The sequence below is a fragment of the Phacochoerus africanus genome, chromosome 6, assembly GCF_016906955.1.
Source record: "Phacochoerus africanus isolate WHEZ1 chromosome 6, ROS_Pafr_v1, whole genome shotgun sequence".
NCBI classification, from domain to species: domain Eukaryota; kingdom Metazoa; phylum Chordata; class Mammalia; order Artiodactyla; family Suidae; genus Phacochoerus; species Phacochoerus africanus.
In genome coordinates this window covers 89,373,238-89,389,714 of record NC_062549.1, presented here as the reverse complement: position 1 = coordinate 89,389,714, position 16,477 = coordinate 89,373,238, and the positions used below count along the sequence as shown (strand labels likewise).

At 44.6% G+C, this 16,477-nt stretch overlaps 1 protein-coding gene and 1 pseudogene across 2 annotated transcripts in view; both read right to left on the bottom strand.

The window, feature by feature from the left end:
* Nucleotides 1-100: 100 nt before the first annotated feature.
* CFAP126 (cilia and flagella associated protein 126) overlaps nucleotides 101-16,477 on the bottom strand; it is a 72,040-nt gene continuing 55,663 nt past the window's right edge. For both annotated transcript variants that reach the window (XM_047784077.1, XM_047784078.1), the window contains exons 2-6: nucleotides 3,080-3,252; nucleotides 1,820-1,882; nucleotides 1,534-1,614; nucleotides 980-1,156; nucleotides 101-471 (exon numbers count right to left, since the gene is read on the bottom strand). In XM_047784077.1, coding sequence (XP_047640033.1) covers nucleotides 199-471; nucleotides 980-1,156; nucleotides 1,534-1,614; nucleotides 1,820-1,882; nucleotides 3,080-3,106 — 621 coding nt within the window. In that variant the 5' untranslated portion in view covers nucleotides 3,107-3,252 and the 3' untranslated portion in view covers nucleotides 101-198. The remainder of the gene's footprint in view (nucleotides 472-979; nucleotides 1,157-1,533; nucleotides 1,615-1,819; nucleotides 1,883-3,079; nucleotides 3,253-16,477) is intronic.
* On the bottom strand, nucleotides 11,747-16,197 carry LOC125128698 (intelectin-2-like; annotated as a pseudogene).

The window sequence follows — 16,477 nt, the reverse complement described above, 5'->3', positions numbered from 1 at the left end:
TTCTCCCTACTCTTTCCTCCAACCCTCCTCCTAGTTATGGGTTACAAGAGGCAGCCATAGCAAGAGGGAAAAATCCAAATCAGTAAAAGACTCAACAATGTTAATTTTCCAAATTTGCCTTTATTCCCATCCATAATTTCCCTGACCGGGGGTCACTCAGTCCCCAGACAGCTTTTCTCAGTGTGGTCCCTTAGTCCCTTATGGAGTTCCAAGTTTGCATTTTTGGACCTCAGCTAGTTTAGGACCTGCACAGTGTTCAGGCATACATGGGCTTCCAAGTGAGGTCTTTGGAGAGTTGGCTGGGCTTTGGGGACCTGGAGTGTGACCTGCAGAGGGATGTGAGCTTTGGGGTTGATCTGGGGAATTGAGATTTGAGCCTGGGGAGCTTGGGATTATGATTGATCTTGGAGCTTGTTGTACCGTCTTTATGATAGACTTTCCAAATTTCCTCTGGCCGTCTGGATTGTGGGGCTGTCAAGAGTGGAATAGAGGAGACAGTTGTTTTAGGTTAGGCCTAGATAATTCCCAGTTCGTCTCAAAATTCTAAACCCCTTTTTCCCCATTTCATGGACAAAAGGTTAGGTTTCAAATAAGAATAGTTAAATTTGATACTCCTAACTTCCCTTTGAGATCAGATCACTTTTTACAGTGTGTAGGGGTTGTGGATAAGGTGTCCTTAGCTTATCCCTTCAGGTCTCAGAGAGTGCTTAAAGACTAAACTGGGTAAAGACTAAACTGGGTAAAACAGAATTGGCTAGAGGTTCCCCCTGCTGGGATTGTGGTGGTATGACAGGCATTTTTGAGGCTGAAAAGTAATGACAGCATGGGAGTTCCGTGGTGGTCTAGTGGCTAGGACGTGGTGCTTTCATAGCTGCAGCGTGGATTCAGTCCCTGGTCTAGGAACTGAGATCCCACATCAGGCTTCTACATGAGGCACAAAAAAAGAAAATAGAATTGAAGTTAGTTGAGGAATAGATACCTTGCCTAAGATTTCAGGACGCAGCCCATTGGAGGCCTTCAGTAAATTGGGATTTTTCTGTATCCATTTAGTGAGGGAGGCTGCACCGGCAGCTGTACGGGAGGTCAAGGTCACTCGAGCAGGGGGTACCTTCAGAGGCATTTCCCAGGTGCCCATGAATGAACCCCAGGGACTTGTCTAAAAGGAAAAAAAATGTGTTCCTCATCAGTGCTTCTCACTCCCAGTAACTAACCTGTCTTATTTCCATTCTTTACCTTTGGGAATGCACTGTAATAAAACAAGTTTGAAAGCATAATTTTTCCACTCTTCCTTTGCCCTCTTTCACTTAAATTACCCTAAAATTTTCATCCCTTTACCTCTGGCCAGCTTAAATTCAGCATCCTTAGGCAAAGTTTGGCAGAGTACCCACTGTATTACTACCTGAAGGTGTTCATTTTATACAGATCATTCATTGATTTAAGGAGTTAGATTGCATTTTAATTTTCTACATAGCTGCAGGAGACTGCAAGTCTCAGTTCTATCCCTCAGTTCTTGAGTGGAGATGAGTATCTCACCTTGGAGCGGGGCACTGAAGGCAACAGATGACCACGATCATTGGCGATAATCTGAGTGTAGCCTTCATGGGAAGAAATCCTCTGGGATAGAGGTGGGGAGAGAAGTGTTTGTGAAGATGGAGTGGAAAAGTGGAAGAAAGTATCTAATGGGCTTGAATTAAGGGCTGAGGGAGAGGAGGATATGGGAACTTAAAGAAGGTTGAAAGGAGTTAGGTGCCAGTGATTACACAGAGTGTGATGTAAAGAACCAGAAACTGGTGGTGTGGGTTCACTCATCATGGAATACCTGTTTTGTTGGCTTGGCGAGAGACCAGTTCTGCAGATACCTGGGTGAGAAAGCTTTTTCATACTGTGAAGAAAAAGATGAGAATCCTTATGGTTCAAAGGCCCCAAGCCTAGGAAATGATAGTTACGCACAGTCCTTTAGATTTGAAGACCAAAGGCATGAACAACTAGGCTAAGCTTTAATTCACTATAGAGAGGATATAATTTGTTTCATCTAACTGTATGCAGTCCCACATGGAGCCACTAGCCACATGTGGCTACTGAGCACCGGAAATGGCGGCTAGTCCAAATTGAGGTGCTTTGTAAGTACAGGTGACCCTTGAACATACAGGTTTCAATTAAGCAGGTTCACTTAATTTTTTTTTTTTCCAGTATATACTACAGTACTACATGATCAATGGTTGGTTGGATCTGTGGATGTGGAACCCTGGATGCAGAGGGCTGACTGTAAACTTACATGCAGATTTTTCAGCTGTATGGGGATCTGAGCCTTAGTACCTGCCTTGTTCAAGGGTCAACTATATAAAATACACTGGTTTTTGAAGACAGTACAAAAAAAAGAGAATGTGAAACATCTGATTAAAACTTAAAATATTGATTAAATGTTGGAAATAATATTTTGGATTTACTGGACTAAATTATTAAAATTAAGGATTTAAAAATTTTTTTTTTCATGTAGCTACTAGAAAATTTAAAGTTACAAATGTGACTCACATTATCTTTTTATTGAGAGGTCAGCAAATTGTGGCCCATGGGCCAAATCCATCCTTGTGTCTGTTTTGGGATGGCCTGAAAAAGCTAAGAATTATTTTTATAGATGAACATTTGCAATTTATTTGATAAAAGGGAGCATTAACTTTGTATCTCAATTAAGCTATTTTCTCATCCTATAAAAATTTCATTGTTTCATTAATATTACAAAAAATTACACTCAGTTATGTTTTGAATTTTGTCAAAAATTTTATGGAAAAGTGTTTTTTCTCTCCTACCTATATAATATGTCTGATTTTGTCACTTGTCCCACAAAGTCTAAAATATTTACTCTGGCCCTTTTCAGAAAACAATTGCTGACAAATCTAACCCAAAGATACTTGTCCCAGGGCCCTCCCTACCTTAAGGAGTGGAGGAGGTTAAAAAAACACTATCTCATCCTACCCTCAGCTATTTATTCAGTAATCAGAATCCTATGGGAGAGGTTGGTCCAAAGGTAGAATCTAGAAGGCAAAATTAAACACTAAAAAGATGGAAAAAGAGTGCTTACCTGGTTGGCGCTGTAGTTAGTGGCCATGATCCTGCCACTTTCTGCTGTTTACCTTTGTTGCCTGGCAACTGCAGAAGGCAGACCTTCTGGGACTACCTCCCAATTCGCAGGGGCTGCCATCCCCTTTTTGTTACTCACTTTCTTGGCTGACACTCCAATCTTTTACCCTGAAACTTAGGTTCATTTTCATTTTAGAGGTGTGAGAGACAGGAAATGAATATGAGAAAATTAACTGATTAGTGGCCCTGACTTTTTTCTAGCATACCTTATCCTTGAGAACTTCCAGCTTATCTTTGGGGTCTTTAACCACTGTAACAAAACATGGAACCCCAAGAGCTGTGTTCACTGTGGTGTAACATACCACAGACTTTAGAGCCAGACACGGAGGTTTGAGTTCTTACTCAACACAGGAATGAAGGAGTTGTATGACCTTAAGCCGTTGATGTCCCTTCACTTACGTTTATACATCTTACTTCTTTTTTTTCCTCCCTGATAATAGCCTTTCATAATTTTTTGCCATTTGCTTTTGGGCTCTTGATCATTTTTATTAATCTATTTGATTCTTTATATGTTAAGGAAATCACCCCTTTATCAATTATGTTGCAAGCATTTTCCCCCCATTAGTCGGGTTTTTTTTTTGTTTGTTTTTCTTTCTTTTTTGGCTGCCCTGCAGCACATGGAGTTCCTGGGCCAGGGATCAGATCCAAGCCACATTTGTGACCCAAGAGGTAGTGCAGTAACACCAGATCTTCTAACCCACTGTATTGGGCCAGGGATCAAACCCGCATCCTGGTGCAGCAGAGACATCATGCTTCCTGTTACGCCATAGCGGGAACTCCTGTAGGGGTCTTTTTTTTGTTCACTTGTTTGTAGCTTTTCGGGGGGGGGCATGGACATGTTTTTAACCTTTATGTAGTCAAATTTATTATTTCTCTCAGTGTTTGTGTATCTTATGCCTTGAATGGCTTTTCATAACTTCCAATATTTAGAAAATAATTCACCCATGGTTTTAGTGGGGGATTGTTTTTTAAAAATTTTATGGCCATACTTGCCACGTGGAAGTTCCCAGGCTAGGGATTGAATCCAGCTGCAGCTGCAACCTATGCCAGATCCTTTAACCCACTGCACTAGGCCAGGGGTCAAACCCATGCCTCTGTAGTGACTCGAGCCACTGCAGTCAGACTCCTAACCTACTGCACCATGTCAGGAACTCCTGGTTTTGTTCTGTTGGAATTATTTTGGTGACTAAATTTAGGTTAGTCTCCAGATACCTAACTAGTTATCTTGGCATCATTTATTGAATAAGCCATCTTTTCCCCACCAACTTGAATTGCCACCTTTGTTATATTCCCTAATATATTGGGTCTATTTCTGAATCCTCTAACTCATTGTTCTGGGGGGAGAAGTGACTGTTTTAGGTTATTTGTCTCTCTTTAAGGTTCCGGAGTTTCTGTTTCAGCTTAGTGGATTAAGAACCCAACTAGTATCCATGAGGATGCGGGTTCTATCCCTGGCCTCACTCAGTAGGTTAAGGATCTGGCGTTGCTGCAAGCTGTGGTGTAGGTGGCAGACGAGGCTCGGATCTAGCATTGCTGTGGCTGTGACGTAGGCTGGCAGCTGTGGCTTCAATTCGACCCCTAGCCTGGGAACCTCCATATGCTGCAAGTGAAGCCCTAAAAAGTAAAGGAAAAAACAAAAAAATAACGTTCAGGGAGTTCCCGTTGTGGTGCAGAGGAAACGAATCTGGTTAGGAACCATGAGGTTGTGGGTTCGATCCCTGGCCTTGCTTGGTGGGTTAAGGATCTGGATACTTATTTTTATCATTTGCCTTAGTTTTCTCATGACTGAAATTAGACCAATAGGAAATCTTTTATTTGGATTGAGATCATCTGCCATTGGACTCCAAGTTTATTTTGTGTCTATGGAAGGGCATAAACTACCTGACTGAGGGCAACTACCAACTTGAGTGCTGGAGTCAGAGCACCAGGATTGAATTCTGGTTCTGCCTAAATGTGTGAACTTGGACAAGTTACTTGATCTTTCTGGGTCTGAGTACCCCTTGGGTGCAAAATAAGGATAATCTTAATTTTGAGCATTAAATATATGTAATACGCCGAGTAGGGCCTACTACTAGGCACCCTGATACATAGTGAGTAGTCAGTGATTTTAGCATTATTATTGGCTCAAGACTGCGCAGTAAAAAGAAGTACCTATTCAGGTTACTCGAAACAGAAAAGGGGGAAATTTATTATAAAGTCACAGGACATTTATAACAGATTCCAAAAGTAGGAAGTATAGGTTGGGCCTCGAAGGGTACTAGAATCTGGAAGATAGAACATGATCAGGAAGTGATCCCCCCAATCTCTTTTTTCCTCTGCCGTGTTTCATTCTTAATTCTCTGCAAGTCAGCCTACACGGTGTGCTTCCTAGTTGACAGTCACCATCCTGAGGTAACCTGGGCTTGTACCTTTCTTGAAACCTAGTAAGCGTCTTAGTAGTATAATAGGAAATGGGAAGAACAAAAAGAAGACTGGTCAGTTTAAGTGGAGAGCCCGGAGAAGGTAAAGGTTTTCTTTTTTTTTCTCTGAAACTGATGGTCTTTTAAAAATTAGGTAATGACCTTCCTTCTGTCAATTATCAGGTTTTTGTTTGGGTGTGTAGTTTTCCAAAGATTGTGTGCATATTCAAAAACAGAAATAGAGGAGTTCCCTTTGTGGCTCAGCAGAAACGAATCTGACTAGGAACCATGAGGTTTCAGGTTCAATCCCTGGCCTCACTCAGTGGGTTAAGGATCTGGCGTTGCTGTGAGCTGTGGTGTAGGTCACAGATGTGGCTCGGATCTGATGTGGCTGTGGCTGTGGCAAATATAGAAGCTATTTTATTTTTATTTATTTATTTACTTTCAGGCCACAGGTGTGGCATGTGGAAGTTCCCAGGCTAAGGGTCAAATTGGAGATGCAGCTGCTGGCCTACACCACAGCCATAGCAATGCCAGATCCAAGCCACGACTGCAAACTACACCGTAGCTCATGGCAACGCCGGAGCCTTAACCCACTGAGTGAGGTCAGCACTCAAACCCATAGCCTCATGGATATTAGTCAGGTTTGTTTCCACTGAGCCACAACGGGAACTCCAAAAGCTATTTAAAATTTCTCTATAGATTACAAATTTCTGATCTATTTTCTTTCCTGTGAGGAACCTAAGGCTCCCTCTATTGGAGACTGCTATTATGTCTCCCCTCTTATATCCCATAAAAAAAGAATATTCTTGATAAAAACGTTTCCTGAGGAAACTAGAGAACAAGCTGTAGATAACCACAATGACTGAAGAGACAACAATATCACTAGTGGAGGTAAATTTATGTTTACTTGCATAATTAAGAATAAACAGTGGTTCTAATGGAAAGTAGTATATGATAGCTATGTACTTTGATTAATATATAGGGTAGCCATAAAGTCTGGAAAAAGATACTACTACTTTAGTGTGTATTGAAATATAATATCACCAAACTATTAATGTGTATTCATTTATGTTTCCAGATTTCTTGGCAACTTGGTAAATATAGTAAAACTAACAACGAGGAGAGATTAGGTAAGTGAGGTAGACGAGTAGGTGAGAAGCAAGAAAGCTCTGATTGGAGTTCCCGTCTTGGTGCAGAGGAAGCAAGTCCACCTAGGAACCATGAGGTTGTGGGTTTGATCCCTGGCCTCGCTCAGTGGGTTAAGGATCCAGCATTGCTGTGAGCTGTGGTGCAGATCACAGACATGGCTCGGATCTGGCGTTGCTGAGCTCTGATTAGACCCCTAGGCTGGGAACCTCCATATGCTGCGGGTGCGGCCCTAAAAGGACAAAAACACCGAAAATAATAATAATTATAAAGAAAAGCCCTGATTGTCATATACAAATTTTAACTAGAAATAAAAGGATTTGCCTCAAGTTTGGTACTAGGGGAAATGGGAAGGAGACTAAGAGATTCTTAGATAGATTCAATATTGCTCTATAGTAGGAAAAACTTCAGTCCTCCTGGGTTTCTCCTTTACTTTCACACTACTATCACAATAACAACACTTCTGACACCTAGGTGGGGGTTTTTCCCATACCAAATGATTCCATGACACCAGCTGGGTGTCCTGCAATTTAACCCAATTCCGATGCTATCTACCTAGAGATACAGGTTAAGGGGTCAGTCCCACAAGACTGCCTGCCCTGTGCCCTTCAAGGCCAATCACAAGTACAGGTTGTTACATGTGCTTCTGACCAATCAGCTACAAGTCAGAGGTTTCTGTGACTCCCCCTTAAGTGAAATTACTTTGCTAGAATGACTTGGCAGAACTCGAGAAAATAGTTTACTTACTGTTTACCAGCTTTTAATAAAAAGACATGATAAAATATACTGATCAACATCTGGATGAAAGAGATGCTCAGGGAAGGTTGTGGGAAGGGGGTGTGGAGCCTCCCACATCCTCTCTGGAAATGCTCCAGACCCTGTCCACTGGGGATTCTTATGGAGGCTTCATTACATAGGCCTGATCAATCACTAATTTCCACTTCCAGCACCTCTCCTCTCTCCAGAGAATGGGGGATGGGGATGAATTCCAGGCCTCTGATGCTGGCTTGGCCTTGCTGGAGACCAGCTCCCATCTAGGAGCCCATCAAAATCACCTCATTAGAACAAAAGTGCCCCTATTACTCAGGAAATTGCAAGAGATTTAGGAGCACTGTGTCAGAAAACCAGGGTCAAAGAACAAATATTAGCTCAAATATGCTCCAGTACTCTTGTCACTTAGGTATTTACAAAGGTTTCAGGAGCTCTGTTCCAGGGACCAGGAGCAGAGACCAATATATATATTTTCTGTCATCTCACATGCTCACATAGACAACAATGAAAAAGAGAACTTATATATTGTGAGAAAGTATTTCTTTTTTTTTTTTTTTTGTCTTTTTAGGGCCAAACCTGTGGCATATGGGAGGGTACTTAGGCTAGAGTTCCAATAGAGCTGAGGCACTGGCCTACACCACAGCCACAGCAACGTGGGATCCGAGCCGCATCTTTGACCCACACCCACAGCCCGTGGCAACGCCAGATCCTTAACCCACTGAGCAAGGCAAGGGATTGAACCTATGTCCTCATGGATGCCAGTCAGGTTCCTTAACTGCTGAGCCATGATGCGAACTCCTGTATGAAAGTATTTGGATATGAGTTCCTGCTGTGGCACAACAAGATTGGTGGCATTGGGGAGCTCTGGGATGCAGATTTGATCTCCAGCCTGGCACAGTGAGTTAAGGATCCTGCCACTTGGCTCAAGACCGTGGCTCGGATCTGAACCCTGGCTTGAGAAAACCATATACCGTGGGGTGGCCACAAAAGACAACAAAACAAAAAAAAAATCAGACATGAGTTCTGCAGTACAGCAGGTTAAGGATCTTTGCTGTGTGGGTTTGATTCCTGGCCCAGGAACTTACCCATGCTGCAGACACCAGCTCCCCCCACCCCCCCAAAAAAAACAGTAAGGCAGATCTAAGGTGAGATATATTGATTACATCAATAAATAAATGGCCTTACCACACCTGTTAAAAACGATTTTTCATATTGACTACAAAAGCATCCAACACATCTAAAATGAAGAGATTCAGGAAGCCTTAAAAATAAATGACTAAAAAACGTACCAAGATATATACACAATGGAATACTACTACAGCCATAAAAAAGAATGGCTAATGCCATTTGCAGCAACATGGATGGAACTAGAGACTCTCATACTGGGTGAAAGTGAGCCAGAAAGACAAAGACAAATACCATATGATATCACTTATAAACTGGAATCTAATATCCAGCACAAATGAACATCTCCTCAGAAAAGAAAATCATGGACTTGGAGAAGAGGACTTGTGGCTGCCTGATGGGAGGGGGAGGGCGGTGGGAGGGATCGGGAGCTTGGGCTTATCAGACAAACTTAGAATAGATTTACAAGGAGATCCTGGCTGAAGAGCATTGAGAACTTTGTCTAGATACTCATGTTGCAACAGAAGAAAGGGTGGGGGGAAAAAATGTAATTGTAATGTATACATGTAAGGATAACCTGACCCCCTTGCTGTACAGTGGGAAAATAAAAAAATTAGAAAAAAAAAATGTACCCAGGGAGTTCTTGTCATGGCTCCGCAGAAACGAACCTGATAGTATCCTTGAGGACTTGGGTTCAATCCCTGGCCTGGCTCAGTGGGTTAAAGATTGGGCATTACTGTGAGCTGTGGTGTAGGTCTCAAATGTGACTTGGATTTGGCATTGCTGTGGCGGTGGTGTGGGCCAGCAGCTGTATCTCTGATTCAACCCCTAGCTGGGAACCTCTATGTGCCTTGGGTGTGGCCCTAAAGCCAAAAAAAAAAAAAAAACAAAACCCACTAATAAATAAATCCAAAACTATTTCTTTGAAAAAAATTAAACTGATAACTTCTTAGCCAAAACTATTCAAAAAAGAAGGGGAAGATGGCACAATACATAAAATTAGGAAGAGACACAAGAGAAAGAAATCTTAATTCCTATAAAATATGTTCAAAAATTTACATTAAATGTATAATTTTGTGTAAACCGCAATTTAACAGAATTGACCCCTGTGGACACAAAGTAAAAACAGACAATTTAACATAAAAAAATTAGGAAACTAGTGAGGAGTTACCCCATAAAACCAAAACAGGCCCCATGGTAGTTTCACAGAAGATATTATTATACTTTTAATCCTGAAGTTAATTTAGAGCATGGCAATTGAAAGAAAATTACCAAATTCATTTTTTTCACAATAAATTACACTTTAATATGATGCATATAATAAATTTTGGGGGAGTTCCTGTCATGGCTTAACAGAAATGATCTGACTAGCATCCATGAGGACACAGGTTCGATTCCCTGGCCTGCTCAGTGGCTTAAGGATCCAGCATTGCTGTCACTGTGGTGTAGGCTGGCAGCTATAGCTCTGATTAAACCCCTAGCCTGGGAATCGTCATATGTGGCAGGTGTGGCCCTAAGAAAGACATAAATAAATGAATCTGAGTGATTGTAGTTGAATTCATATAAATTTTTAAAAATAACTCTCTAATCTCTCTAAGACTTTCTTAAACAACAAGGTTGTTATTGTGGTTTTTTCCTTTTAGGGCCACACCTGTGGCATATGGAAGTTCCCAGGCCAGGGGGCCGATTGGAGCTACAGCTGCCAGCCTATACCACAGCCACAGCAATGCCAGATCCTTAACCCACTGAGTGAGGCCAGGGATTGAAGCTGCATTCTCCTGGATGCTAGTCAGATTCGTCTGTTGTGCCACAGTGGGAATACTGAAAACCACAAGTACTGAATTATCAAACACAACAATTTTTAGCAGCATTAGTACTTAACAGTGTCCTGGTGGATCCTTCAGTGGCTTGGTGGAAGGCAAGGTGGGCATTAAAGCTCCTCCTTTACAATAAGGAGTCTAAAGTTTAGGGAAGTTAGGTGACCCCCCACAAGTTCACACAGTTAATTTTTTTTTTGTCTTTTTGTTGTTGTTGTTGCTATTTTCTTGGGCCGCTCCGCAGCATATGGAGGTTCCCAGGCTAGGGGTTGAATCGGAGCTGTAGCCACCAGCCTACATCAGAGCCACAGCAACGCGGGATCCGAGCCGCGTCTGCAATCTACACCACAGCTCACGGCAACGCTGGATCCTGAGCAAGGGCAGGGACCGAACCTGCAACCTCATGGTTCCTAGTCGGATACGTTAACCACTGCACCACGACGGGAACTCCCACACAGTTAATTTTTTACGAAAGGAAGACTACAATCCAACTTTCCTCTATTTAATAAATAAGATATAATTTATCACATCTAAATGTCACAGTGAATCAGACTCAAAGGGGAGGAGTAAAAGGCATGTGTGCTTTAAATAGCCAGGAAAACAGTATGATTTTCAATAGGGTGATGCAGTAGAATAGAACGTCTTGTAAATGATAAAGCACCACCTTTAATCACATTCCAAGTCTTGCCTCTAACTTTCATTTACACCCAAATCATCCTCCAGTGGCATGAATCTTCATTCCTGGAGACAGGTTAACGGGCAACACATAGGCAGACAGACCAGAATGGCAGTTTCCACACAGGTGCTAGGAGGAAAAGAGGAGGCTCTCCCAGCCAGGTTTTATAGTTGCCAGAAAGCATCGGGACAGAAATTACAAGGTGGTTTTGATGTCTCTCATGAAGGGTTCTGGATAAAGTAAATGTAACACTGATTCCCAAACCTGGATTTTAGAACCATGACCAAAACTAAACAAACAAAAAAACCTGTAGATCGATTTCACTTACTGATACAAAATCTTATATAAAATGTTAGCAAGCAGAATCCAGTAGTGTGTTAAAAAATTTGTATCATGACCAAGTAGATAATACTCCATGGATGCAAAGATAGTCAAAAGAAATCTATTAATGTAGTTTATCATATTAATTGATCCAAGGTAAAAAAAATGTATGCTTATCTTCAAAGATGCATTATAAGTTTATAACAACAAAGTAAAAAGACAATGGGAAAAAAGTTATAACTTATATCAAAGAGTTAATAATATCTTTGATTTTAAAAAAAACAACAGGAGTTCCTTTGGTGATACAGCAAGTTAGGATCGCCTTACCCAAGACTTGACGCTCCATTTTTTCACCAAAGGAAGAACCCCCACCCCAGCCGTGCCCCCATATACCGGTAGAGTCCAAACAGATTATGTCCCAGCCTCTGGAAGAATCCTATTGGTGCGGTACCTCAGCAAGGAGCTGTTCCTCCACTGCTGCAGGGGAGACCGGTTGGGCACATCCAGATGCCCAGGTCCCGGGCTTGGATGTCATAGTAGCAGGGTTCTAGAGAGTGACATGCAATGAGCCTGACCGACCCATGAAGCCCAACCAGCACAGACCCCACACTCAGCCCTCTGCTGAGTTGAGAGGTCTGGCCTCCAGCGCACAGGTGGCCAGCCACTCAGACAACGCCCTTCCAGTAGGTGCAGTGCCCCACCACCCAGCAGACTGCTTGGGAGGAGGTTGTGATTCAAGACATGGAATCCTGAGTTCCCATCGTGGCTCAGTGGTTAATGAATCTGAGGTTGCGGTTCGATCCCTGGCCTCGCTCAGTGGGTTAAGGATCTGGCATTGCCTCGAGCTGTGCTGTAGGTTGCAGATGCGGCTCAGATCCCGCACTGCTGTGGCTGTGGCATAGGCTGGTGTGCTACAGCTCTGATTAGACCCCCAGCCTGAGAACCTCTCTATGTGGGTGCGGCCCTAAGACAAAGACAGGAAAAAAAAAAAAAGACATGGAATCTCTCTCTTCTCCCTCCCCACCCTACCTCCACACCCCCGCCTCCACCCTCCCTTCCACACCCTGGGGTCCAGCCACACTCAGCAACTACCCTTTCCTAGCTGGGTGGTCAGGGCCACCAACCTTTAGTCATCGCTGGTGGCCGCCTCTGCAGACCCAAAGGTGTTGTAATTGGCCCAGTTGCCGTCTCTCCCTCGGGTAGTCGCGCCCTGCTGCCCTGCTGACTAACCAGCGGTCACCCAACGTGCATTTCCCAGCCATGTGATTCTCGTGCACACTGGCCACCAGGGTCCAGCCTCCGCCCCCAGACGTCATGTCACAGAAGGTCTGGTAGACGACACATTCTCAGTGCGGAGGAAATACAGGCCATCTGCAGAGGAACCACCCACAGGCCCCTGCCTGAGACCACAGGGTTCTTCTCAAGACCCCCACCCAGAAAGACCCTCGGAATCAAGAATGCATTCAGGACTGCCCATCGTGCCACAGCAGAAATGAATCTGACTAGGAACCATGAAGTTAAGGACTGGCATTGCCATGAGCTGTGGTGTAGGTCACAGACTACAACTACAACTCGGATCTGGCGTTGCTGTGGCTGTGGTGTAGGCTGGCAGCTACAGCTCCAATTCGACCCCTAGCCTGGGAACCTCCTTATGCCACAGGTGTGGCCCAAAGCCAAAAATAGAAAAAAAGGAAAAGAAAGAAAGGCCCTAAAAAGCCAAAAAGAAAAAGAAAAAAAAAGAAAACAAAAACAAAGAAAGAAATAAAAAGAATGGATTCCGAAGGCTCCACACAATCCATTTGCTGGAGGACAATTCGCTTCACATCATCTATGAGCAGGGACTTGCCTGCCTTTGCTCCTCCTATCTTTCAAAGCCTTTATAGAGCAAACATCCTAGAAGACAGAGATGGTATCTCCCTCTGAACAGCCCTCCTTCTCTGGCCAGAGAGGCCAGAAATCAGCACCCAACCACATCAGGATGTGGCCTCTACAATCAGAGTAAACGGTAGGCACGTTCACTGCCTATGAGATAACATTCAAGTTCCCTAAGCCCAGAGATCCTCTCCTGGACCCATGTGCAGTGGGCCACCAAAAGAAAAAAAAAATAAAATGAAAACAAAAAGGAGTTCCCGTCGTGGTGCGTGGTTAACGAATCCGACTAGGAACCATGAGGTCGGGTTCGATCCCTGCCCTTGCTCAGTGGTTAACTATCCGGCGTTGCCGTGAGCTGTGCTGTGGTTGCAGACATGGCTCGATCCAGCGTTGCTGTGGCTCTGGCGTAGGCCAGGGCTGCAGCTCCAGATTCGACCCCTAGCCTGGGAACCTCCATATGCCGCAGGAGCGGCCCAAAGAAATAGCAAAAAAGACAAAAAAAAAAGACAAAAAAAATGAAAACAAAAATAAAAAGGCTTGCCCAATCTTTTCCAGCCCCATTTGTCAGCCTGCTTGGCAAACCCACTGCGTCTTCAGATGTCTCCTGGCCCTACTCACATCACCCTGTGGGACTGGGATCGGGGAGCAGCACAGGAAAAGCTATACTCCTGACTACTGCTGTGGCTGTGAATAACACATCTCTGTCTCCACCTCAGGAGGCTCGTCTTTTCTGCCAGCATCTATGAAACTGTGGCCGGCTAACACGTTAGCTGGAAGAGGGAACTACTTAGACCTATCACAGCTCTGCCCCCACCAGCCTAAGAGCACCAGATCACTGCATTCTCCCTTGTTCAAAAACTCATGTCTGCTGTGCCAGAGCAGGGGCTGGGTGGGCAAAAGCCTCAGTATTCCCACTGGACAGCTCCTTGGCTGCAAGCTGGACTCAAGGCAGACACCAATTCGGGCACATTCCTCTTGTCTCCATGACTGGATCTCCCTTAGATTAAAATAATAATAATAATTAAAAAAGCCAAAAGGGGAGGTGCTGGACTAGTTTATTACTCACCACCTGCTCTATGGCAACTTTCTTTGATTTCCTTGCAGCTCCGAGGCAGGAAAGACAGAAAAGGGGCACACGATTCGTTCTCCGGGAACCATTCCACAGACTGGGTCGCTGCTAGAGGATGTGAAGATAATTCTCATTAAGAGTCTGATGCCACCAAACCACCCTTCCTGGTCATGGGCTCCCAGCCTCTGCCCACTTCATTTGCTCATCACTGTGCTGTGAGGCCCCAGAGGCCAGGGTCCTCTCTGCAAAGACCAGCTGGCACACATCTAGTACAGACGCAACACTCAAATTCTTCTGCTCAACTAAAACGAAAACTGGGGAGTTCCCGTAGTGGCACAGTGGAAACGAATCTGACTAGGAACCATGAGGTTGCGGGTTCCATCCTTGGCCTCGCTCAATGGGTTAAGGATCCAGCATTGCCCTGAGCTGTGGTGTAGGTCACAGACGCAGCTCGGATCTAGCATTGCTGTGGCTGTGGTGTAGGCCGGCAGCTGTAGCTCTCATTAGACCCCTAGCCTGGGAACCTCCATATGCCGCAGGTGCGGCCCTAAAAGCAAATAAATAAATAAGAGAACACGAAAATTGTACAATTCTGAGGGGCTAGGAGAGAATTTTAAAAATAAAAACAAAAATAAATTAAAAAACGAAAACTGTGGAGTTCCCTTGTTGCACACGCGGGTTAAGGATCCAGTATATCACTACCACGCTGCACATGTTCAACCCCTGGCCCAGGAACCTCCACATGGACATGAGGCCAAAAAAAAGTCACTGTGCCTATCTAGGGGTGGATTGTGAGAATGGGGATCAGCAAGGTTGTTCCCTGGACACAGCCCTCACCACCCAGTCCCCTCTAGGATCTCTAGGCCAGAGGCATAGGAGTAGGAATATCTAGAAGGGAACAGTCTTTTCTAGAAAAAAATAAAATTAGTTAATTAATAATATTTGTTTAGTTCAAGTGTATAGCCAAGTAATTTGGAGATAGATATCTTTTTTCAGATTCTTTTTCCATTATAACTTTTAAGGATTTTGAGTATAGTTCCCGGTGCTACACAGTGGGTCCCTGTTGTTTGACTATTTTATATACAGTAGCATGTGCATATTAATTCCAAACTCCTAATTTCTCTCTCTCTCCTCCCCTAGCTCACCCAGAAGGGGGCAGTCTTTACCATGCCGCCCCTGAGCCTCCTCTGTCTAACAGCCCTGACCACCAGTCCTTCAGGAATCCCCAGGCCAAGGCCATAGGAGAAGGAGTAGCAACAACGGAACAGACTTTACCATGGCTCCCCTGAGCCTGCCAGCCAACCTAACGCACAGAGTGGAGCCCCAGGGTGTGGCTTAACTAACACCCTACCTTCTTCAGACCAGACCCACGGAGAAGCCAGCAATCAGCACCCAGGACACACCAGGTTGGCTGCAAGGTTGGCCTCTGGGCATCTCCATGACTTCCCCTCTGTGCTAGGACTTCAGCCTGCAGCCCAGCTCTAGTCCCTCTGCTCCTCTGCACACCTCAGGGCAGCTGAAGAAGCTGCTGCTCCTCAGAGACTTACCTGCACTCTGCCCTCTGGTGGCCACAGAGAGGAACAGCAGGAGGCAGAATCTGGCCCCAAATATCCTCTAAGGGGAAAAAGAGATGCCTGAGGTTACTGGCTGGACCATCCTTTCTTTTCCTCCCATCCTTTCTCCCTGAACTTTCTGAGTAAGGAAACCTCAAATGGAAAGGTATGGGCTTCTAGCCGTTTGAGAACCTCCTCGAATAGCCCCCACCCCTATCCAGCCCTACAAATACTTCACTGGTCATGGGCTCCTTTCTCCTTACATCCCTGCCCATCCCTGAGACCAAGACCAGACCTGAGCTGGCATCTTGCCTCCCCACACGCAGACCATCTCTCAGACTCAGAAACACCTTCCTCACAGCACAGAGAGCTCCCTCCTTTCCTTCCTCACAGATGCCAGGAGCTGAGAACTCCCTGCCAGGTGGAGGCTCAGAGCTACTGTCTGCGGTAGAGTCCCGATGGGGGGCAAGTGTTGAGCTTTTATGGGGAGAGCAAGCATGCAGGCCCTGCCCAGCCCTGCCCACTGCAGGCTGCAGGCCCTGCCCTTGGGCCTCCTGCCCTTGAAAGTCCCAGGTCATCAGCCCCTC